At 33.4% G+C, this 24,113-nt stretch overlaps 1 protein-coding gene and 1 long non-coding RNA gene across 6 annotated transcripts; one reads left to right on the top strand and one right to left on the bottom strand.

Moving 5' to 3' along the window:
- Positions 1–558: 558 nt before the first annotated feature.
- On the bottom strand, positions 559–6,129 carry LOC130824125 (uncharacterized). 3 transcript variants are annotated; one of them, XR_009046679.1, is made up of 4 exons: positions 5,356–6,031; positions 3,516–4,396; positions 3,250–3,390; positions 559–2,922 (listed from the first exon to the last, which is right to left on the bottom strand). It is a non-coding gene; the product is annotated as an uncharacterized LOC130824125 (long non-coding RNA). The 3 variants fall into 3 exon arrangements; XR_009046681.1 differs by lacking the exon at positions 559–2,922 and adding an exon at positions 6,039–6,129 and having other exon boundaries at positions 3,127–3,390; positions 5,356–5,555; XR_009046680.1 differs by lacking the exon at positions 559–2,922 and having other exon boundaries at positions 3,127–3,390; positions 5,356–6,045.
- A 6,943-nt stretch (positions 6,130–13,072) lies between these two features.
- Positions 13,073–22,844, top strand: LOC130823749 (probable 2-oxoglutarate-dependent dioxygenase At3g50210). 3 transcript variants are annotated; one of them, XM_057688488.1, is made up of 13 exons: positions 13,073–13,212; positions 18,702–18,804; positions 18,997–19,112; positions 19,883–20,001; positions 20,071–20,134; positions 20,904–20,971; positions 21,057–21,115; positions 21,203–21,368; positions 21,478–21,497; positions 21,575–21,621; positions 21,703–21,783; positions 21,870–21,959; positions 22,046–22,833. In XM_057688488.1, the coding sequence occupies exons 3-13, from the start codon at positions 19,035–19,037 to the stop codon at positions 22,172–22,174; spliced, it is 921 nt and encodes a 306-aa protein (XP_057544471.1). In that variant the 5' UTR covers positions 13,073–13,212; positions 18,702–18,804; positions 18,997–19,034; the 3' UTR covers positions 22,175–22,833. The 3 variants fall into 3 exon arrangements, with proteins under 3 accessions (XP_057544471.1, XP_057544470.1, XP_057544472.1); XM_057688487.1 differs by having other exon boundaries at positions 13,081–13,212; positions 18,737–18,804; positions 22,046–22,832; XM_057688489.1 differs by lacking the exon at positions 18,702–18,804 and having other exon boundaries at positions 13,136–13,212; positions 22,046–22,844.
- The last annotated feature ends 1,269 nt before the right edge of the window (positions 22,845–24,113 follow it).

Below are 24,113 nucleotides of genomic sequence, written 5' to 3'. Positions count from 1 at the left end.
TACCCTCTAAAGTTGAGATTATTCATGTTTAACTAATAGGTTGTAGGAAAATCATAAAAAGATTGGATTGTTCTAGGTAATTGTTCCAAAACAAACTAGCCCTAAATTTCATGAGTTTTGAATAGCTTGAAGAACTTAAAGGTTGAAGAAATTAAAAAGAGAAATTATACCTTAATTTTGTGGATTTTGAAGATGAACAAGAACAAGTGTCAAAGGGTATGTACTTGAAGAACAACAGTAGCAGCATGCGGTTTTGAAGAAGAACAAGAACAAGAACAATTGTCGTGGTTGAAGGTTGTAGATGAACAAGAACAAATTTTGTGGGTTTTGAAGAATAAGACAAGAACAAATTTTGTGGGTTTGAAGAAGAAGAAGCAACTGTTCACGGGTTTGAAGAAGAAGAAGCAGCAGTTTGAAGAAGAAGCAGTAGTTGTATTAGTAGTATATACTACTTTTTTAGGCGTGTTTTTTGGAAAAAAAAAAAAAGAAAAGGTATATGTTGGGGTTCTCAAAAAACCGCAGCATATAATGTGTTATATGCTTCAGTTTTTTGAGAACCGCAACATATACCCTTTCTTTTTTTTCCTTGTTTTTCATTTTATTTTATGTTGCGTCTTCTAAAAACCGCGGCATATGTTTCGCAACATATGATTTTTTTTAAACTAGTGACGGTAGGTGCCGGTGCTAGGATGGGTATCTCTGTTGTTTAGGGTGGTGGTGTGTTGGTGAATGTGGGTGATGGTAGTAAACGGCTGTTAGAGGCTCGATGTTTTCTCTATTTCCAACAAGAGTTTTGGTTGCAATTTTGGTGAATCTGGGTGTCATCCTATTTAAATGTAGTGGTTTTGTCGTGATGGGTGTTGGAGTGGGTGGATTAAGAGGTGTAACCGTGGAGTGTTCGAAGTGGTTTGACTGTGCTAAAAAAATGGTGATGGTGTTTGTCGTGACTCACATGTTGAAGGTTTTTTCATCGACGGAATCGAGGTGGGCGGCCTGACACATTTAAGTTGAGTTTGCGTGAACTACATTGTGCACTTCCCCTTTGACAGTAGATGTTGAGGTCTGCCTACACGTATTAAGGGTCTGACAGTGTTTATCGTCCTCTCTTGGCTTGTCTTGTGTTGAGGTGGTGTTTGTGATTTACTCCTCTCTGCTTGTTTTGGTGGTTTGGGGTTTCACGTTTTTTATTGAGGTGTATTTTATGGAGAAGATTTGGCGAGTGTCGAAGGTTGTGAGGTTGATATGGCGATAGCTTGTTAGTGATTTCCTGTTTTTGCCCAAGTAGGTTTGGCTCATTAGGTCTTTTGTTAGTGTTGGGCCTAGTCTTGTTAGATATTTTTTGGTTTGTTAGCTTGTATTTGGTGTATTTGGTGGGTCGGTTGGTGGCTTTACCTAGGATGTTTTGACCTTTTAAATCTTGGTGTTTATTTGGGACTGGCCTATTTGGTGTGGTCTCGGTGTATGTTGTGGCTTACTTCACTACTCTAGTATATCAATTCTGTTAAAGGGAGCATCCTATGTTTGTCAATGGATCCCCATGAGGTTTTTATGCCTGTGATTTTAATATGATGTCCCTTTTACTTCTTTGAATAAAATTCACTAATTTTCCAAAAAAAAAGCATACACAGTATTTAAAGCATCATTTAAGATAAGATTGAGTCCATTATACCTATTATCTATTGCTTTACATTCAACCCATTTGTTATTAAAATAAACTACGTATTTCCTACATTGCATATTTGTTTTCTAAAGCTACTATCCTCTCTTATTACTAAACACATTTTATAACAATTCTTGATTCAATTAATAATGGGTGTGATTATTTTCATGAAATAAACGGTGATGGAGAAATTGAAGGTTAGAGCCAAGGTTTATTAGCATGTATACCATGGAAATAACATGTTATCTTCATCATGACATGGAACATTTCATAAAAACATTTCATAAAAACATATACTACATATCATTCTCATTATCATGGTTTATTAGCAACAACCAAAAGATCGTTAATGGTTATTCATCAAAATTTAGTTATCCAACTAAAATTAACTTGTATGTTGGTACTCTTTTTGTGCTAATAAATTTCACAAATTCTTATGAGAGACCATATTTAATTGGGTCGGCCCATTACATATTTTTAAAAATATTGTAAGCAGGAATTAAGAATGATGTAAGTAGACATTTACGATATTAAAAGTAGGCATTAAGAATACGGTAAGTAAGCATTAAGTATAATGTAAATAGGCATTAAGAATACGATAAGTAGGCAGTACTCCTTAATGGACTGGGCTTGAGATATGTTTCTCAAAAAAACGATCTGTTAAGAGACTAGCTGAATAAATTTACTGCAAATTCTATTCTACTTCGTGTAGTTGTGGATAAATAAAAAACTCATGTCTAATAAAAATGTAGCAAATTAATTAAACAAACTAAAATGATAATCCCTCGATCTCATATTATTAGATACATTAGAATATTTCATAGAGAGAAATTGACATAAAAAAGCAAAAATGTAAGATCTTGATTCATGTTGATTATTGAATTTTAATATATAATACTTGTAATTTTTTATAAAATATATATATAGATATTAAGGTTCAAATTATACTCGAAGACATATAAAAAATCAAATACTTCTAACAAATAATATAAAACAGAAAAAAAATATAGAAAAGTACAAATGACAATGTCATTTATTTTCTGTTTTACTCCCTTCGTTCCTTAATAAAGTTCCTACAAGAAATGCTCGCAAGAATAAAAAAAATAAAATCTTTTAAATAGTAGACATACCCGTTTTCTCCCTTTTTCTTGGTTGTGCAAACCCTCGAGGAGCAATCTAAAGGAATATCAACATATCTTGGGAGTTGGGGGTTTATCCAAAAGCTAAGTTGATGGTTGAAATCACAATATATGTCATATACTCTATCAAACAATATACATGAAACTTCATAAGAGAATCGTTTTTTTAACAGCCTTGAAAAATGAACAAAATATTCTACAAGTGTACATCTGTGTCAGAAGAAACATGGTGATTTCATGGGTTTCTGGGTTAGTCTAGGAAAGCTAAGCATTCTATTCAAAAGGCAGTTTAGACTTTAGAGGATACTTGCAAAGGAGTCTCGAAGATCAGGTTAAGTGGACAAACATATCATTGGCTTTGAACAATTCAATTTACACTATTTACTTGAGACATACAATTAAGGAACAGAAAATAGTAATCAAAATTTCAATAATAAAAGCATACACAACCTTCAACTTGAATGTATGCAGCAACGGGCATGCCTGAATCAAGAAGATCAAAGGAAAAAACTGACCATCATCTCGGATTTTAACTATCTCCAATTGCTCAACGTTAACAAAATTCGGGAACTAATTAGATGCATTGTCTACCTACAAAAGTAGAATGGATCAAAAGCAACAAAATTAGCACCCCTGTAACAATCAAGCCCTTTAATACTCATATTTCTGAGTAGCATACTTTGTATGCAAGTGTAACAAAATAGCATGCAACTAACCTCACAATAATACAAAGACAGTTTTTTGAGTTGAGAAGAGAAACCAGATAGGATATCCAAATTATAGATCATATGATGAGGTTATAACCATCCAAAAGAAGCATCCACAACTGAAGGAACACTAGCAAACTCCACATCAACTCCATTCACATGAAATTCAAATGAGGTTATGCAGTGCTTGAAAAAGTGTATAGCTGAACATTAACTCGAAATGTTTGAGCTTCAAGGATGAGACAACAAGCTTTTGTTTTAGGCTTTTTTTTATCAGAAGAGCTACAGCGGTAAATCGAAAGATGTTGAAGGTTGGGACAGTTAGATAAAACCCATTGAAACAGAGGTCCATCTAACTGATTTCAAGCGAAGAGAATCAAGTGTAGTATTTACAATCAAAGCTGGGTTGGTTTGAAAGATGTTATAAAACCGGATTCTTGGCTGAACCCAAAAGTTTAACTCCAAATTGTGGACGTTTTTAACCAAAGCAAATCTGATCCAGTTTTCAATAACAGCAGCAAAAAAAGAATTCAGGGGAAAATTTATTCGGAAGGAATTGAGATATGGAGCTTTATTTGCACTTATAACATGGTTTACCAATTTAATGTAACTATCAAATGCAGGTTTCGGATGCGGATCTAATAGATTCGTCAAACTTATGGAAACAGTAGCAGCAGTGGTTTCATGGTCATCGAAATCTAGATCCATGATGTGAGTCCAAGATGTCTCCATTTCTTTGAGAGAATGCTAGTTTTTGTAGCTGTTCATATCCCCACCAAAGATAACAGGTGGAGCAGGATATCATCAGGTAAGCGACTGATTGAATCCATCTTGAGACTCTTGTTTTCTGTCTCACCCTCATTAGATTCTTCATTCAGATTGAAGTTCAGCTGCCAATAATAGATAAAGAGAAACAAACCATTAGAAGTGAACAAAATTCTTAAGACTCAACAACATTCCATTACCCCAATATCATTAAGTTCCACTTAGGCGGAATTTGGAGAGGTCGGTTATACACAACCTTACCCTTCTTTGTGATAACAAAGAGGTTGTTTTCGAGATTGACGTTTTCGAATGATTCAATATAGCCCATTATAATTTGAGAATTATAAACTTTTGGCCCAATTGAAATAAAGGAATAGAAATACTTATGACTCCATTTTTAAAATTCACAAATGGGATTCAAACTGTGCATCACATATAAATAAAATTTTACTTTTTTTTTAATATTATTAACAGTTTATTTAAACTTTAAGCATCTCCATCTTAAGTTAAATGCTATTTTACTCCCTCAATAACTTTTTATTGTTCCAACGTTATGAAGAAGTAAAGATGAACCCCTATATGTTGGTGTCAAAATTAATAATGCAAATCCATAATTAATATACTAGAATGAATAAATGGTCCTTTACTATAGTTCAATAATGAGTAACAACAACAATGCTAAAGTGTTAATATTGGAGTCGACAAAGATCATCACTAACAATGGTTATATATTTAATTCAATCCTTTCAATACTAAAACAAATCAACAAAAGTGCCAATTGCCAAAGTGTTTATCTCAACAATACCGAAAAGAAAACAATTTTCTTTTTATTCACAATAGAAAAAACTTTTAAAATGATTCCAAATTGTGGATGTTGTAGCAAAAATTATCATCCACACTCTGTTCTTAGGGTTATTAACAAATTCAAAATATCAATTTCATTATAGATTTTACTTACATATTACGAGTTTTGGTTAATGTTGAGTTGCAAAATGTAAAATTGCAATACCAACTCTTGGAACTGGAAGTTTTTCAGTTTAATTAAAAGGAAAAAAATATGATTTCTAAATTAAAGAATACTCACTTTTCTCTTCTTCTGAGCAGGAATAACGGGACTAGTGGTGGTATGTTACGTTGAAACAGATTGTGGTGGCGGGTCCAAGTATCCATGGCTGTTATATTCTCATCAATAGCAACAACTAAATCCGAGAGAGAACAATGTCGTCGAGTTGAGCCCACAAAAACAGCAAATAATGTTCGAATATGGATTGAATCGAAATTTATCTAACAAACGACATAAACAGCATATTCTTTAACAAACTGATTATCAAGTGAATCGAAACAAGGTTTTCAATAAAAGAATAAAAGTGAATCGAAACAAAAAAACGGATTGAAGAAAGCAGAAGAGATTTTTAAATGATTATCCAGAATTCTAAACAAAAGAAATGGATTGAAGAAACGGATTGTAAATAAATAATCAAACTTTTTTAACAAACTGATTATCCAGAATTCTAAACAAAAGAAACGGATTGTAAATAAATAATCGAACTTATTTAACAAACTGATTTTCCAGAATTCTTTAACAAAAGAAACAGATTGAAGAAACGGATTGTAAATAAATAATCAAGCTTATTTAACAAACTGATAATCCAGAATTCTTTAACAAACGACAGATAAAAACAAGCTCAGGAGTCAAGAGCAAGATATAAACAGAAAAACAAACACCAATTTGAATCGAAATTAGAAAATTTTTCATACAAAACTTACCTGGATTGAAGAAAGAGTTTTGAATGAAGAAATTAAATATAAATGATTTTAGGGTTCAAGCTTAAATACTTTTTTCTTTAGGTGATTACCGTTGCTAAAATATGAGATAGTTAAAAAATTTAGAAAAAATTGTTAGTGAATAATATACAACTCAATTTCTATTATCTGCTATTAATTTCATTTTTTAAAATTTTTTTAATAATTTAATATTTGCCTTTTCAGTTTATTGTCAATAAAACTTCAGAAAATGACCTATTATATTAGATTACCTCTCATCTTCTTTCTTCTTTATAATAATCCAACATATTTCTCATTACCTGCCAATAATTTCATCTTTTGACATTTTTTTTAATAATTCAACCTTTGTTTTCAGTTTGTTGTCAATTAACAATTTAAGAAGCTAAATGAAAAGCTATTACTTCCCAAGCTTTATAAACTTAATCATTGCATAATTAGTAATTATCTTTACATACATATCCTATCAACATTATCGCTTACAAAATACCATCGAAGAAGGATTAAGGCTACATGCCTTAGTTAACTAGTTTGCCAATTACAAAATGATTAGATAAGTTTGCAAATTAAAAAATGTCTTAGTTAACTGTTAATATATAGCAAAAATAATTACATTGCCTAACATGATTTCTTACTTAAGTAACTACACTTTCTTTGGTTCACTTGAGGTTGATGCTTGCGTTGAACAAATGACCACTTCTTGGATGTTTGTGAAGACACTGACCGTGATATGCTACTCTGTATGAATAAAGTTAAAGAAACTTAATTAATAATATGATTAAATGTATATTCTATTTAGATAAAAGAAAGAACAAATAATTACCTTATTCATCACACCTCTGCCATCTCTTCCTCTACTGTCTTGACCTCCTCTTGAATTTTTATTTACCCTTCCTAATTGACTGGATTGAGCAGAGATTTCATGAGCGATTATGAATTGTGATAAAGGAGTTGCATTAACCTCTCTTCTTCTCTTTGGTGGGGTGAGTGTTCTCTAATTGTGAGTTGCATCAATTACATTGGTCTCAAACTCAGTTTAATGGTTCAAATACTTGTTAAAAATGGTCACATACTTAAAATATGATCACACTTATTAAACTTGAAAATGGAAAAAAAATGTCCTATTTATGGGACTCTCATAAACAAGAATTTGTGATTATTTTGATATTTAAGAGACTATTTAAATATTTTTGAATTTATCTATATCGAATTCAAGCTAGTTTTTCACTAAAATTTCTTTCAAAATACTTGTTAAAATGATCACGTACTCTTTTAAAATTACAGGATTAATTACGTTGGTCACAACCTCAGTAAAACTCGTCACATACTTATTAAAATTGGTCACATACGTTAAAATGTGATCACGTACTTATTAAAACTTGGAATGAAAAACATCGTCCTATTGTTGGGAGAGTCATAAACAAGAATTTGTGATTAATTTTATACTTAAGAGACTTTTTAAATATTTTTGAATCTATCTGTGTTGAATTCAAGTTAGTTTTTAACTAAAATTCTTTCAAAAATACTTGTTAAAATGGGATCATGTATTCTTTAATAATCACAGAATCAATTACTTTGGTTACAAACTTAGTATAATGGGTCACATACTTATTGAATTTTGGTATCATACGCTAAAATGGGATCACATACTTATTAAAATTTGAAAATGAAAAAAACTATCCTATTATGAGAAAGCTATAAACAAGAAATTTTGATTTATTTAGATATCTAAGAGACTATTTAAATATGTATTTGAAATTATCTGAGTCGAATTCAAGCTTGTTTTTAACTAAAATCTCTTTCAAAAATACTTGTTTCAACCAGACCCACAAAGTTGCACTAATCACTTTATTAATTATTTGTGCTTTTTCTTCTTTCCTATTCCTCTAATATTTCTAATTCTTCTTTTAAGGATTTTTCTGTAGTTGTACATATTCTTGGTTCAGATTCTCATTGAAAATGTTGTTTTTATTTATCATTTGGTAATGGCTCAGGATGGAGAGCGGAGAAGAATATGAATGATGATAGATGAAGAAAAAGATAAGGGTAAAAACATAATTTTACAACTTGTACATATAATTTAATATTTTTTGGACATTATTATTACGACAATTTAAATTCCAAAAGTACAATTTTATTTTGTGGAATTTTTTATAAGATTTGCTATTACTGGCCTTCCGTAAAAATTTGTACCTAGCATGTAGAATATCTCATACTTATTTTTAACCAAATATTTTAAATTTTAACTTTTATGTATTGCTATAAGGATTTAATATAATTTGTGATATATTACCTTTAATCAACTACTATGATCAGTTCAATCACTATTATTTGCTTAACATACAAATGAAAAAGACTATTGAAAATCTTGCCTTGCCCTTCTTGTTGATGTTCTATTCCTATAAGAAATAAAATACAACTCTAAAGCTATTTACAAGGGTTTTAAATATAAACCTAAGGCATAAATGGGCTTGACACCCCTTTTAAGTTTGGAGCATGCAAATCACAAATGCCCAACTTGTTAAGAAGATACAAAAATTGTCGAGTACCTAAGGCTTTAGCAAAAATATCAGCACGCTGATCTATAGCAGTAAAATGAGACGGAACAATAAGACCTTCACGAATTGCATCACGCACATAATGACAATCTACTTCAATGTGTTTCGTTCATTCATGAAATATTGGATTATGTGCAATGTGTACAGCCGCTTGACTATCACAACAGAATGAGATCGGACAAGAGAAAACAATACCAAGATGATAGCGGCTTGTTGATACTAGACTCTAATCCAATAACATTTATAAATACCCTAAGCACTACACAAGTATAGTGTGAGTAGGGGATTAAACCAAGAAGGCAAGAAAAGCTATACTCTAACTCTTCATGTAGGAAGGTTAAATGGAAGTTTGGGTGTAGTAGTTAAGCTAATGACAAGAACAATGAATCGGATCCGGTACGTAAATTTTTCGATTTGAATCGGTGTAGTTTTTCTTTTTTAAAAAAAAAGTCGCAAAAACTGGGCAACTAAACCATGGCTCAGTCACACAAAACTGGGCGACTGGACCATGGTTCAGTCGCACAAAACGTGCGACTGAGCGACTGAACCATGATCCAATCGCCCAGTTTTGTGCGACTGAGCCATGGTTTAGTCGCACATTTTGTGCGACTGAACCATAGTTCAGTCGCCCAGTTTTTGCGATTTTATTTTTTTTTAATATTTTTTAAATTTTTTTTATTTACATTATTATTTTTTTATTTGTTATTATTATTATTATTATTAATATATTTGTATTATTATTATTATTATTATTATTATTATTATTATTATTATTATTATTATTATTATTATTATTATTATTATTACTGTTGGTATTGTTATTATTGTGTACGTGATTACTATAGAATTATAGATGAAATTCATTGTGTATAGTAACGATGTAAATTAATAAAACCATTGATTTAAAAATGAATTAAATTTAGTGTAAAAAGCGTTGACGTAAATAAATAAAAGCATTAATGTAAATTAGTTTAATTACAGACTATGAAGGGCCATGCCCCTTAAACGCTTGTCATTCGGCAAATAAATCTTTACAATCATTAAGGTATACGTCTAAAGCATGTCTTTCACGGGGGTTCATTTCAGCAACAGGAGGTAGTCTCGCCAATAGAGCGAATTGACTCGGCCATTCATTGAGAAACTGGAAAAAAAAAGGAAAAAGGTTGTTAACAAGATATAAAACAACATCCAAATAACACAAAGACATAAGAAAAAACAAATAAATTTAAAAAAAACTAACGTATTTAAATCTGCTTTCAGATGGACCAAAAACGGCAGTCGATCCTTTGCCGGGGACTACGTACGGGTGCGAGCACAATCTGAACCAGTCAACGTAACTAGGTTTAGCCTCTGATGGAACAGATGCCCGACGAAGTGCCTGCTCACCAAGGCGGGCACTAAAGGGGAACCTACTCCATGCCTCCAAGTACACAGGCGAGGAAGCAAAGGTCACGGAGTAGGTACCGTGTGCCAGTCGCACAGCCTTGGTTGGTCTCATAGGAGGGGGGGGGGGGGGGGGGGGGGGGGGAGGAATAGCCTGCACAAAGCCGACCTGTCGCACTGTCGGCTCCGACAAATACACCTCGACGATACCAAAGCAAGTGATACCCCCGATGAAGGTGGTGCGTGGGTGCTCATTCAGCAAGGCCCTTGGAGCAGTCATATACGAAGTCCATTCCACCTGCATACATGCCAACTTAACATATAAAAATAATCTAAAATTAAAATAACATGCATAAGAAAGTGTGATGTGATGTACAATACCTGAGTTTCCGTCATGGAGTCAAGTATACTACGGCAGTCCCTTAGCCTGTTGACCTCACGATATGGCTTTGGTGTGGACCACATCTCCGCCCTAGTCTTATTATGCACGTCTGCTCGGCGAGGATAAGGGCAGAAAGCAGGAAAGTACATATAGATCTATGTCTGGAGCAATGTCAGGCAACCCGCAATGGTCTTGCAACTAGCCCTTGATACCATTCCCAGCTGCCGATACATGTAGGCCAAGGTCACCGCACCCCAGGCGATCTCATCTTGATCGACGTTCACGACAATTATCGGGTGAGGTCGCATGCCGGTTTTGGTCTTATCCGCCAGCAGGGTAGAGCCGACAATAGCCATGTAGTAGGCTGTCGACTGGGTATCCATGGCCTAGGACCTATGACACAGCTGCATCAGTTTAGCAATGTTCACGCAGCCGCTGGTGAATACACCTCTTCGCTGTAGCTTAGACATGGGCTCCCCGAACAGATTGGTGATACCGACCTGCCACTCCACCTCAGAAGGCTCAACGGGTAGAGAACCTTCAATAGCAATGCCCAATATGCGTTGCACTTCGTGCAACATAATCGTCATCTCCCCCCATGGCATGTGGAAGGTATTCGTATTCGAGCTTCCACCTTTCCACGAAGGCCGATATCAAAGCACAGTCGATGTGCTGGTGCATAATGTACAGTAGACGGCCGAGGGGAGTAGCAGGTAGAACATCGTAAAGCGCATCGGTCATATCCCTCAGTCCGATGATGCCCTCCAACGACCTCTTCCTACTACGACATTCCAGAACCGGAGGCTTACGCTCGGAGCCGTCAAAAATAAGTTTAACTATGTGCCCGCCATAGCTACGTATCAGTCGCGTATCTGTCGGCTCTTCGGGCTGGGGCGATGTGACTAACCAGTCCGTGCCAGCGGACTGTGAGCGCCTGCTCCCCTGTGGTGGCTCATTATTGACGAGACTACGTCCGGCGCGCTCAGATGCGCCTGAAGAACTAGGGCCGGTACGTGCGAATCTCTCGTCGGACCCCTGGACAACAGTCCACTCCACTTGGCAAACAACGTCGCCTAGGTACTCAACATCATCAGCATCATCATCATCAACACTAGAAACCCCCAACTACTCTGGAGGCTGCTAGCCTGGTCATCATAAGGGGTTCGCACTAGGTTCAACGCACTCGACCTTTGGGCCACACTGTGTCTGGCAGCCTCTTCCTGCCTAGCCCTTCTAGTAGAACCCGTTACCCCCCTCTCATGAGGGTCCCCTCTAAGCAGGGTAGGCCTATAACTATTACCGCTCAACAAGTGTCTAAAAAACCATTTCCTTTTCCTTGATTACCAGCCATTTACTACAATTTTTGATAATTTAATTAAATATTAATAATAGATAAACATAATCAAACGTTACGTTAAATTAACCACATGAACAAAAAACAATAATTAATTAGCAACAATAATATTTAACTAATCATTATCAACAAATATAATGTTACAACATATTTATTATTATTATTATTATTATTATTATTATTATTATTATTATTATTAATATTATTATAATTAATTTTCTAAATTGACAATAATCATAATAATAATAACAATATTAACAAAAATAATAACATTAATAATAATCATAACAATAATAACACAAACATAATAATAATCATAACACTAATAACAAAAACAATATTTAAAAATAAAATTAATAATTAAAACAAAAATAAAATTTTAATAATACTAATAATAACAATCACAATAATAATAATAATAATAATAGTAAAAATAATAATAATAACAGTAATAAAAATAATAATAATAATAATAATAATAATAATAATAATAATAATAATAATAATAATAATAATAATAATAATTCATAAAAAAGAGGAAAAAAATCAGTCGCCACCAACAACAATAATAAAAATAATATTCAAGACAATATAAAAAAGTTAATAATAATAATAATAATAATTACAATAAACATATTTAAATTAATAAATTAATAATTAAAACAAAAATAAAATTTAATAATAATAATAATAACAATAATAATAATAATAATAATAATAATAATAATAATAATAATAATAATAATAATAATAATAATAATAATAATAATCACAATAATAATAAATAAAAAAATAATAATAACATTAATAATAACAATAATAACAATAATAATATAAATAAAATTAATAATAATTAGTCATAAAAAACGGAAAAAAAATAATAATCAGTCGCAGAAAAATCCGCGATCCAGCAGCGGTTCAGTCACTGGAAAACTGCGGCTGCGACTGAACCACGGTCCAGCCGCGGTTTTCCGGCGACTAAACCACTGCTGGGTTGCGGAATTTTCTACGACTTCCTCCTTTTTTTGTGTTAAATTTAAAATAATACAATTCGAAAATAAATTACCTCGATTAGTTGTTTGCGGATTGAATTTCTTAGGTTTTGCTTAAAAAATTTTATGTTGTAAGTTTGTTTTTTGAGTGTGATACGAGAAGTTTTTAGTGAGATTGGGGTATATATAGGAAATTTTAAGTCTATTGACAAAATTATAATTTTTTAAAATTTAAGGATAAATTTGTAATTTTATTAGGAAGTGGCGATAAAATAAAAAGGCGGTGATGTTTAAGGATTGGGCACATAAATTACATAACACAACCCACAACGCACAACAGGCAGCATTTACGAAGCTACTCCAACGCACTTTAATCATCGTCTTCCCTGATACGCAAAATCAAATAAAACCCAGAAACACAAGAAATTAAGACACACTGATTTCGAGCTTTATACTATGGCCACCGATTTCAAATCAATCCCTGTTATTGGTATTCTTTCTACCTACCTCTTTCTCTTTTTTTTCTTTTTCAATTATTACTGTCACTGTAATTGTCCATTTGATTTTTTTACCTATTCATCGATAACTCTTTGATTTGTATGTTATTTATAATCTATATCTATAGCCAAGTGTAATTTCATTCGATTGATGTTAATGTAATTTTTATTAATATTAATTTATTATAATTTTTAATTATTATATTTGGAGATATTAACAATAAATCAAATTAAGTGCAAAAACTAAATTATATAATTGATTTGGATAGGAGCGAATACTATTTAAGTAGTAGTCTAGTAGAGTAGGAGTGTTTGTTACTTACTGTTATACAGGAAATGGAAATAAAATATGGATTTTTGTTTGGTGCGTGTTTAAATCTTGATTTTATGTTTATCTGCTAGCAGTAGATGTTGATGTGATGTTTAGTTGATTTTACATATAACAGTAATGAATAATGAATTTGAAGTGATCAATAAAACAGCTTAGTAGCACGTCAAAATGGTGATTAAGTATTGATTGTTGATTTGTTGGAGGAAGCAACTTCAAATTGTATTCATTAATTGCTTGATTGATTAATACATGGAAAAGGGTACCTATATATAGGAAAGTAAAAACAAGAAGGAACCTACAAACAACCTATACAAAGCAAGATTTAACAACCTATGCTGACTAGGCTACTAGACTTAACAAACATCTAACAAACTCCTAACAGAACACTAGAAGCCTCAATAGGTTGATCATGTGCAGAAGTCTTGAGGAGAGAAGCCTTGCTGCAAACTGGAACGGGAGTCGACATTCCAAGTTTGCCGATTAATTCATTGAACTTGGCAGAGGGTAAGACCTTTGTTAGAACATCTGCAAGCTGGTGCGTTGTAAGAAGGAAGGATAGTTGTAGAAGACTTTCTAAGACCTTTTCTCTAGTGAAATAGCAGTCTATTTCAATGTGTTTGGTCCTGTCATGATACACAGGGTTCTTTGGTATATAGGTAGCTGACATATTGTCACAATTCAAGGTAACAGGCTTGAGGTTAGAAATGCCTAGATGACCCAAAAGTCTAACAATCCAAACCACTTTTGCAGCAGTAGCGGCCATCAAAGTTGTTAAGATTCTATCAACTTACGATTCTACCTACGATTCGAACGCTTATTTTTGGATCGTAAAATCGTAGAACTGTAGATCGGAATCGTTATTTTAATAACCATGGCGACCATAGCTCTAAACTCTGCTTTAGAACTGGATCTTGACACAGTTACTTGTTTCTTAGATCTCCAGGCTATTGGTGAGTTGCCCAACATAAGGATGTAGCCAGTGACAGACCTTTTTATGTCAATGCAAGTCCTCCAATCACTATCAGAAAAGGCCTGAAGTGTTAGATTATCTGATCCATTGAGAATTATTCCTTGACCACAGGTGCTGTGAACATAGTTCAATGTGTGTTTTAAAGCTTTCCAATGGGAGTCTCTTGGACTTTGCATGAACTGGCTGAGGGCTTGTACTACATAAGAAAGATCAGGCCTTCTGTGGGTTAAGAAATTAAGTTTTCCCACAAGGCTTCTATATAGTGTTGGGTTGTCTAAAGGAGAACCTTCGTATGCTGAAAGTTTCAAGTTAACTGGCAAGGGGGTAACAAAAAATTTCTGAAGCTATCAAACCAGAATCTAGAAGTAATTCTTTTGTAAACTTATTTTGATGAAGAGTTATACTATTATTTGTGTAAAGCTACTTCAATGCATAAGAACTAGTGAAGCCTCTCTAGGTCCTTAATGTGAAAGACACTGTGTAAATAGGCTTTGAGTTTGTTTATTTCATTTGGACATTGCCAGTAAGAAGAATATCATCAACATATATAGCAAGAAAGGTCATGTGAGTGTTTCTTTTCTTTATAAAGAGAGAATAATTTTTCTTAGATTGTTGATGGCCTTTCTTGACTAGTTCTTAGGTTAGTTTGGCAAACCATTGCCTTGATACCTGCTTTAGACCATATAAAGACTTGTGAAGTCTACAAACATGATTATTAGGATTAGGATATCCTGGGGGAAATTGCATGTAGACTTCCTCTCTTAAATCTTCATGTAAAAAGGCATTGTTTACGTCTAATTTGTTTATTTTCCGTCCTTTGTGTGATGATACAACAATTAGGCATCTTATAGTGTTCATTTTGACAACTGGAGAAATTGTCTCCTCATAATCTATCGCAAACTTTTGGTTGTAGCCTTTGGCTACTAACCTAGCCTTATATCTCTCTAATGTTCCATTGGCTTTTAATTTGACTTTAAAAACCCATTTTGATCCTATGGCCTTTTTGCTATGAGGAAGGGGAACAACTTGCCAAGTTTTGTTCTTCTCTAAAGCATCAAGTTCTTGGTCCATGGCTGTTTTCCACAGTGGATTGGCCAAGGCTTCTATGTGATTTTTAGGTTCTGGATGAATGGTTTGGTCTAAGACAGTAGAAAAAGAAGAATGACTTTTATATTCTACTAGACCACACCAATGATTTCCAAGGGAACTATTACATTGATAGTAATCCAAATAGGCTGGTCTTCTGTGACCTATTAAGAGATCTTCTGAGTTCAGGGGAATGAGGTGTGTCATTAGGTAATGCACTATCTTCAGAAGAAACATCAATTGGGGCATTGGTTTCCTGATCAAGATTGTTAAAGGGATCAGGATTAATGTCATGATTAGTAGGATAAGTATCAAAACCATCCAAATTGTCAGAAGATGTAGGGAGAAAAAACTGCTTCAAAATATCATTTTTATTGCTGTTGCAATGAAAGGGGAAGAAGTTTTCATGGAACACAACATCTTTGGTAACTGAAACAACTTTGGTTTCAAGATTATACACTTTATAGCCCTTTTGGCTTGTTGAATAACCAATGAATTCTTACTTCTGTGCTCTTGGTCGAAGTTTGTGTCTATCCCTTTTTAGGGTAGCTTACAAAGCAAAGACATCCAAAAATTCTAAGATGTGAATAATCTGGCTTATAGCCAAACAATAATTCATAAGGTGTTTTACCTTTAAGAATTTGTAAGGGCATCCTGTTTATCAGATGTACTGAGCATTGAACACAATCCCCCCAAAAACTAAGAGGGAGATTTGCATGAAAAAGAAGAGATCTAATAGTCTCTAAAATGTGTTTGTGCTTTCTCTCCACTTCACCATTCTGGTAAGGTGTATCGGTAGAACTAGTTTGGAGTTAATTCCCTTTTGCATATAGAATTGAAGTGCATTTCCCTTCGATAATTCACTTGCATTATTAGTTCTAACACCTTTGACTTTGGAATCCTACTGATTTTCAATATATACCACAAAATTCTTAAAAACATCTGTAAATTCAGATTTCTGTTTAATGAGGAAAATCCACCACATTTTGCGAAAGTCATCTACTATTGTGATAAACTTGGAACAATTTGTTCTTGTTTTATATCTAAAGTGACCCCATACATCAATGTGCAAAAGCTCTAGGGGCTTTTGTGATTTACAAAAAGACTTAGGATATACATTCCTTGTATGTTTACCTAAAGGACATATTGTGCAGAACATATGAGGTTTAGCCAGATTCTCAGTTATTTTAGGAAACAAAAACTTTAGTCTATTGATTGGTAAGTGACCCATCCTAAGATGCCACAACTTAGCCTTGTGTAGAATGGATTTGGATGCTGTCCGGGTGCAGCATTCTGTAGTAACATTGGCATTTTTATGTTGTCTGTGGTCTTCAAAAATGTACAGACTAGACTTGATTTTACCAAGCAGGTATGTTCTCTTTTTCAAGATTTTCTGGAGATAGCATTTGTTAGTGTCAAAAGAGACTAAGCCATGCATGTCAGAAAGAATTTTACTAACAACAATAAGATTGAACCTGTATTGGGGCACATATAAAACATTATGAAGGACAATATCATTGTTTAATTTGACATGTCCTATGTATTTAATTGGTATATTTCTCCCATCAGGTATGGTAATAGAATGAATCCTATCATAAGAAAGAAATTCAGAAAGATTATGACACATGTGATCTGATGCGTCACTATCTATTATCCACTCATCATCTTTAAGGGTAGTTAGACAAAACATACCTGTTAGATGCGATATCTTAGCATAAGTGCTGGTGGATTTATTTTTTTCCAGCTTGTTTAACATTTCAAGAATTTGTTGATACTGTGCAAGAGTAAAGGTGGGAGTCACAGTTGCTTCCTCAACAGTGATATGTTGACTAGTTGTAGAATTGCCTTTAAAATTTGTTGAATACCCTATCAACTTCCAGCATCTTTCTTTAGTGTGCCCACTGATTCTGCAATGGTCATAGTAGAATAGGGTTCTTTTAGTCTTGTTGCCTTCAGACTGATTTTTTCCTTTTTCTTGAAATTTTCTCTTTTCCACCTTGCAAGCAAGAGAATCATTTGGTTCATTATTGATTGCACGGATTTCCAAATGCTTTTCTTCTTGAAGAAGAATGTTGTATGCTTGTGTAGAAGTGGGTAGTTCTTGCATCATCAGTATATTTGATCTTACTTGACTGTACTTCTTATCCAATATCATCAAAAAAATGATGACCCTATTATTTTGTTGCATCTTGAAGCTTTTCTTGGCAATATCACACACACATGTGGCGGCTGCCGCACAAGAGCTAGTAGGAAACGGATTCAATTCATCAAGCTCATCTTATAGGGTTTTAATTCTGGTAAAGAAATCATAAATACTCATTCCTGGTGTTTGTACAAGGTTATTTAACTCTTCTTGAAGAGAAAAGCGTTGGGCATTGGAACTTTGTCCATATCTTTCTTGCAGTTCATCCCATATTTCCTTGGCTGTTTTGTAAGACAAAAAGCTCTTTGCTATAGAATTTTCTAAGATAGCAATGATCCATCCAATGATGACATTGTTGACCCTATCCCATGCCTTCCTAGCAGCCACATTATTGGTAGGTCTAGGAAGAGAACCATCAACAAAAGCCAATTTGTTTTTCCCAGTGAGAGCAATTGTCATAACTCTTTTCCAATTGACAAACCAGAGCCAGAAAACACAATATTTATAAGTTTTTGCCCTGAGTCAGAAGGGTGTAGATAATTAGCAGTACTGGGATTCAGAGGAGGATGAACCGTTCTAACTACTGCTGCTACTGTGGTTTACCATGATAAAGAAAGAGAATAAGAATCAAGAATCTTGATACAATGGAACAACAAGAAGAAAGTAGGATGATCAAGAAGGAAGAACAACTAAATCAGAATTGATTTAGTGGCTCTGATACCATGTTGAAACAAGCAATGTCAAACTTTCTAAGAAAGAAATAAATCGAAAAAGAAAGAAACAAGACTTGTATTCATTAACTGCTTGATTGATTAATACATGGAAAAGGGTACCTATATATAGAAAAGTAAAAACAAGAAGAAACCTACAAACAACCTATACAAAGCAAGACTTAACAACCTATGCTGACTAGGCTACTAGACTTAACAAACATCTAACAAACTCCTAACAGAACACTAGAAGCCTCAATTGGTTGATCACGTGCAGAAGTCTTGAGGAGAGAAGCCTTGCTGCTTGCTGAACAAAGACTGATGGATAACCAATATACTCAACAGGTACGTGAAGCAAAATGAAGAGTTCGATTAATATATACTATAAGTTAGATGAATGTGATATGATTTCCTGTATCAAGTTTACTTCGAGACGACTTGTAAAGATTAATGCTTTGATAATCAAATAAAGTTCATTTAGTGCTATCATCTGACATCTATACTAAAAAGAATTTATTCATCTGACATTTGATGCAGATATAAGCCATCTGGTTGCGAAATCAGATGACGAAAAGATGGCGGAGGATGAAGGTGTATGCGAAGTGGTTAGACAATTGGATAAAGCTTGCAAAGGAGCAGGGTTTTTCTATGTGGTAATTGTTAACCCTCTTACACTAGCATTTTTCTATATGTTTATAAGTAAAATGTAATAGTTTTCATTAATTGCTTAGGGAAAATGATTTACAGTTCTACTGAAGACTCCCTTAAGTTCTAAATCTAAGCTACACCCTGCCCTGTGATAGATCACTTTTTAGTTTCAAAATTTCATATCTAACAATGAGTGATCACCTTATTTACTTTGAGCGGCATATCTAAGCATTTTTGTATTAAAATCTATTACATTTGCGACCCGTTGGGTAGTCGGTATTAATTGGTGGGAACAGTAATGAAAAATTAGTGTAATTTTGGTAGGATTATCTCTTGATAAGTTTAATGGTCATGCTTGTTGTCCCTCAACAATCTAATTTTCTTCACAAATTCATTCAATTCATTACCATTTGAAAATGTGGTATTAGGTGGTAATGAAAAATTATGAATAAAAGATTTTTTTATGATCAAAGTTTCATTACTATGGGAATGACATGATAGATATCATGAAACCTTACACTACAAATTATTCTCATTACAATTGTTTAGTAACAATAACCAAACAGGCCATTTGAGTACACAAGTTAGCATTTAACATGAAGAATGTTTCTTTTTTATGATCTGAAGAAATTTTTGATTGTCTTAACCATAGTCCCCCGCAGATTTGAAAGTTTGAAATTGCTTTTTGGCAATCAACTCATTTTGCTAGTTTTCTTGCTGTTATTCTGCATTGTCAACCGAGAATTGAGTAGCTATTCTTTTTTTTGCTTATTAGAAAGGTCATGGCATTCCAAACTCCCTTTTAAAGGAGGTCCGAGATATTACACGCAAGTTTTTCGAACTGCCACTTGAAGAAAAACTCAAGATCAAACTCTCTGCAGAGACTGGATACAGGTTATTTTCTTTATACACTCTATTCTTTTCTGCATTGCTATAAATGATGACTTTAGTCTGAAAATGCAGAGGATATCAAGAAGTTGGTGACAACGTAACCAAGGGTGCGCCTGATTTGCATGAAGCTATTGATGTAAGTCGAGCAACACTGGATTCTCATATATGATCACATCATTCACATGTATGCTACCGGTTATGTTTAGAATACATGAAACAAAATGCTCTATAACGAAGTAGAAAAGTAACCACAACATGCAAAGCCATGTTGGAAAATGCTATTAGTCGTGTTGGTTATTGTTGTACTCTTCCCTAATTGGAGGGCTTTGGCGTTGTTATAATGTTGTGGCATGGGATCACAAGTCCCAATAATATGATTCTTTAGATTCTAGAAGGCAAACATAGTCTCGAGACGCTCAAGTTTCTAGGCAAACTTTACACGAGGATATAACTATAGGGGAAAATCCACGTAATAACCTTGACTTTTCTACTTTTCAACTTTTTCACGTGGTAGACAAACATTTTCTTTTAATCCGCATGGTGGTGACCTTGAGCTTTCAATTTTTCCATGTCGTACACAAAAGCTTAAGTTCTTTGTTAAATTAAGCATAAATTTCGAATAGATTTTTGAAAAATGTGCCAATCAAGATGTGTGTTTTTATGTAAAAAGTCATCATGATGGGTAATGAACTAATGATAACGTAAATTTTACAAAAGCTTTCAATTTTTCCATGTCGTACACAAAACCTTAATCACACGGATGAAAAAAACATTTGCTACCACGTAGAAAAGCCAAAAACTCCAGATCACCACATTGGATTTCCCTACCTATATTTAGTGGAATTAGGGAGATCTGCTGTCAACTGTTAATAGTAATGACATAAATTTTCTTGTTTTTCATTTAGTGTTACACAGAATTGAAACAAGGAATGTATGGAGATATTGGTAAACCAATGATAGGACCTAACTTATGGTATGTGGATCACATCTTGGTTTATGGTTGAGTTTCAATTATTTTTCGCCATTGTAAAGCAATGCGTTTCTCCTTGATCATGTAGGCCATCTAATCCTGAGAACTTCAAAGTTGTGATCGAGCAGTATATTGACCTCTGTAAAGGCATGCGTTCTGCATCTTAAATTTTCTCAATAGGCTAATACTATCTCTACTAGCTGTAGTTGAGTTGATTGTGTTAGCATAAAACAGAACTCTCGAGAAAGATAATGCGAGGCATTGCTCTAGCCTTGGGTGGCTCGCTCAATGAGTTTGAGGGAAATATTGCGGGGGACCCATTTTGGGTCATGCGTTTGATTGGTTATCCTGTGATCTCTAAAGAAAATCATCACAGCGAATCAGAAAATGGCATTGGATGGTAACCTACTATACTTAATGTTGTTGGGTTCTTGCATTTAGTATGACTTGTTCTTTGTTGCCTGATATTTACCTTCTGGCATGTGTTTCGGTTTTGTTTATGACTCTAGTGGAGCCCACACGGATTATGGTAAGTTCCCGCTTTGTGTTAAAGGAAATTCTTTTGCTTCTTTAGGATGCTATTGATTTCGGAATGCTCTTTAACAGGTCTTTTGACACTTGTTAATCAAGACGAGAGTATAACTGCCTTGCAGGTAGTTTAAATACGAGTTTCATTGGGCTAGACCATGAATTCGAACTCATTTTTCGTTGCTTATTCTTGATTCATGTTGAAGGTCCAAAACCATTCAGGAGAGTGGATTTGGGCACCTCCGATTCCTGGCACATTTGTTTGTAACATTGGCGACATGTTAAAGGTGTTTTCTTTTCCACCCATTCGTTAATCTTTTACCAAAGATCACAATATCTTGTAATCGTAAAACTGGAGTTTGATTACATGCAGATTTTGTCCAACGGGTTGTATGAATCCACTGTCCATCGAGTTATCAACAAGAATCCAAAATATCGAATATGTGTAGCTTACTTCTATGAGGTTAGCCTTGTTCTTTGTTCTCGGGTTTCTCGTACTATTCTCTACCCATTTCTGTAAACTTAAAGGAGTTTTGTTGAATTGGGCAGCCAAACTATGATGCAGCAATTGAACCATTGGAAATCTGCGTGCAGAGAACTGGTGGAGTAAAGAAACTTGGTCAAGCTGTGTATGGAAAACATCTAATTAGTAAAGTGACAACTAATTTTCGTTATTAACTTTTTTCGATCTTAGTCCGAAGAAAAAAAGATATCCCATTGAAAATGACTAGTTGATTAGCAACAATAATGTCAGAGCATTAATTCCAAAAAGTTAGAGTCGGCTACTTGAATTAATAATATCAATTGGAATGATTTTTCAATTGATGTAAAGTTGTATGTTTGCTATCATAGATAAATTGAAAAGCAACCTCTTTGCGTGTTTGCTATGGAATTGGTTAGAAATAAAGTGAATACTTTACGAAGTTAACTTTTATGTGTGTTGATACAATTTTACTTTTATGCTTTACTAGAAAATTAATAATCAGATTTCTGTACTGTTATTGTTAAGTGGAGTATTATTTTGCTGAGTATACTATTCTAGGTTATTGTTTGCGGGTCGGTGCTGAGCTTTTAAAGATCAGGGGCGAAATAAATTTTATAGGCCCCTTATTATATCGACATAAAAAATTATATGTATAATAAAATAATTAAAAAAGTGTATGTATTAATATATAATATAAAATCAAATAAAAATATTGCGACGAGCATTTTTCGATGTAAAATCACTAATAATAGTGTCTAAATCAAGAGATTAAATCAATTTTTTCTCAATACATAACATTGAAAGACCATTTAAATGTTCTTGTGAAATTGAAGATCTTAAGCAACTTTTTAGTATCTTTAACTTTGAAAAACTCTTCTCGGCTAAAGCAACGGTAACAGGAACAAAAAGATTTGATAAGTAATTAAAACATTGGGATTGGGACAAAAATCAACTTCTTTGACAAACTCCAAAATACTAATTGTTGATACTAACTCATCCGGCAAAATCCTTTGTAATACTCTTAACTATGAAAGTAAATCATCTATATCAATCTAGCATATCATTATTAGACAGGCCGCACTAAAATGAACATGACATGTTGTCAATGAATCACCATCTAGTGACTTCAAATTATTTGAATCACATAAGAATCTAAAAATACTCTGAAAGGTTTGGTAGTTAGCCACTCAAATCTTTCATTAAGCGTAGTGATGACTATATCCATTGAACTAAAGTAGTTGACTCGAAAATCTTTCTATTGTGATTGTATTCTCTTCATCAACACTTTTATTAAATTGCCTTTTTCGTTGAGTGCGACATTTGGTTGTAAAATCTGCCTCAATCCCCATTTCAGAAGCAATAGTTTTTGCATGATTCAAACTAAGAACAAACTGTTCATCTCTATACTTCTTAAAATAATCCTTGGCATCACTTATTTGGCTAATTGCAACATTGATGATGGTGGACTTAGATTAGCTTATTACTCATCAAGTCAACATAGAACAAAATATCATACCGAGTAATCAAGTGTAAATTAGACAAGATAAGGTTTCCTTATACGTCCTTTGTTAACTATTAAGTCTCTTATTTCATGATGAAAATTATTGGCCAATTACTTGGATCATAAAAAATCAAATTGTTTTTCAATGGTAGATTCAACATCGAAAATATTTTGTATTGTCTCTGCATTGTTATTTTTAACATTCGCATCATGAGTATCATCTGAAAAATCCTCAAGAATTTCATTTAAAGTTGTATTACACAATAGAAATATATCCACAGCTCTATTTTGTCTCTCCAAAGTTTCTTGTGTTCATTGTCTTTTTTTCATTTTTCTTGAATAAATGCTTTTTAAACATCATTTTATCAATTATGAATAATTCAAATATTAATTAAAGATTACTTATAAAATTGCTTTTTATACTCATAAAATTTTTATCAACAAAAAGTTCCTAAATCGAAAGTACTAACAAAAATTAATAATTTTTGTTGGTGAAGAAATCCGACTCAAAATCGTCATCACCATTCCTTTGCAGTATGTTCTCTTTTTCAAGACATGAGAAGGGAAACATAGAAATAGAAAATAATAATGTGATCTTGATCTTGATCTTGATCTTGATGGGGTCTATGCCA

Source organism: Amaranthus tricolor, chromosome 9 (genome assembly GCF_026212465.1).
Source record: "Amaranthus tricolor cultivar Red isolate AtriRed21 chromosome 9, ASM2621246v1, whole genome shotgun sequence".
Taxonomy (NCBI): domain Eukaryota; kingdom Viridiplantae; phylum Streptophyta; class Magnoliopsida; order Caryophyllales; family Amaranthaceae; genus Amaranthus; species Amaranthus tricolor.
This window is presented reverse-complemented; position numbering and strand designations above follow the sequence as displayed.